At 48.4% G+C, this 1,516-nt stretch overlaps 1 protein-coding gene across 1 annotated transcript in view; it reads right to left on the reverse strand.

Annotated features, from left to right (window-relative positions):
• LOC132960302 (alpha-actinin-1) overlaps positions 1-1,289 on the reverse strand; it is a 1,871-nt gene extending 582 nt beyond the window's left edge. Inside the window, exons 1-3 of the mRNA XM_061033182.1 lie at positions 1,138-1,289; positions 740-898; positions 1-104 (exon numbers count right to left, since the gene is read on the reverse strand). The exon at positions 1-104 is cut by the window's left edge and continues 582 nt beyond it. Coding sequence (XP_060889165.1) covers positions 1-104; positions 740-898; positions 1,138-1,188 — 314 coding nt within the window. The 5' untranslated portion in view covers positions 1,189-1,289. The remainder of the gene's footprint in view (positions 105-739; positions 899-1,137) is intronic.
• Between the last annotated feature and the right edge of the window lie 227 nt (positions 1,290-1,516).

The raw sequence follows: 1,516 nt of genomic DNA on the forward strand, positions 1-1,516 counted from the left end.
CCGGGCACGCCGTCCGGCCCCGTGTAGGGCGCCATGCGGGCCATGCAGTACTCGGCCTGGTCCGGAGGAAGCTCCCTGCGCAGCTCATCGGCTAAAATGTAGTTCTGTTGAGGAAAAGAAGGAAACATTAGAGAAACAGCTGGACGCTCACAGGTCACAACACGAGCAGGAGTCTGGAGACTTTAGTTTATTAAAGTAGAAATAAAAAGAGTTATCGTTTAGACAATCAGAGAAATGCAGCTTTCAGCACAACCTTTTTATTTACAGGTCGTTAATGGTTAAAGTCTTTAAATATAGAAATCAAGTATCTCCTCTGAAAATAACTCTGTGAGTCATGACTGTCTACAATGGGTGTACACCCGAGTCCCACTGTCTGTGATGTTTTCAGAGTTTTCAGAGTCCTATCTTCAGTTTGTTTACATCGCCAGGACGGCCGGCTGACTCCTCCCTCGTGTATAAAAGTTGTTTAATTGAGGGACTAGAGAAAAGAAGAATAACATACTGTACTCACTGCTTAACTGTGTTTCTAGATCACGCTCATTTCAGGTAAATTTACATGCAGTGTGAAGATACGAGCAGAATAAAGATCGCTAGCATTAGCATGCTAACACAACAATGCAGCGCGAGTTGTTTTGGTTTCATGCTGGTGCTCAAGGGCGACATCTGCTGGATCAAAACATCACATATAAAGACTTTAAAGACGCAGAGATGGAGAGACCACCACCACATGTCTCTGTACCTTATCTCCAGCCAGCACTTTGAAGGAGGCCATGACTTGGTCGGCGGTGTCCGTGTCGGCCGTCTCGCGGGACATGAAGTCGATGAAGGCCTGGAAGGTGACGATGCCCATCCGGTTTGGATCCACGATGCTCATGATGCGAGAGAACTCGTTCTCACCCTGAGAGCCACAGAGAGGAATGATGAAGATAGAGACGACATTATGTTCAGCACAAACATTTATTTAAAGAGTATCAAAGAGAACACCAACGTTAAGAAGTGTAAAAATAAAGGTTAGCTTCACCTTTTCATAGAGCTCTATGGATTCTTCTGAACTGAGTTATCAGACATTTATAAACAATGTTTTCACTGATACACAAACTGGACTCATTAATCAAACAGACGTTCTCATGACTTTACCAGGTTGTAACCAACGGAGATAAGGCAGGTTTTGAAGTCTTCAGCATCCATGATCCCTGATCTCTTCTACAAGGTCACCAGGAGGAGGAGGAGGAGGAGAGGGAGGAGAGGGAGGAGAGGGAGGAGGAGGAGGAGGAAGGAGGAGGAGGAGAGGGAGGAGAGGAGGGAGGAGAGGGAGGAGAGGGAGGAGGAGGAGGAGGAAGAGGAGGAGGAGAGGGAGGAGGAGGAGGAGGAAGAGAGGAGGAGAGGAGAGGAGGAGGAGGAGGAGGAGGAGGAGAGGGAGGAGAGGGAGGAGGAGGAGGAGGAAGAGGAGGAGGAGAGGGAGGAGGAGGAGGAGGAGGAGGAGGAGGAGGAAGAGGAGAGGGAGGAGGAAGAGGAG

Source organism: Labrus mixtus, unplaced genomic scaffold (genome assembly GCF_963584025.1).
Source record: "Labrus mixtus unplaced genomic scaffold, fLabMix1.1 SCAFFOLD_128, whole genome shotgun sequence".
Classification (NCBI taxonomy): Eukaryota; Metazoa; Chordata; class Actinopteri; order Labriformes; family Labridae; genus Labrus; species Labrus mixtus.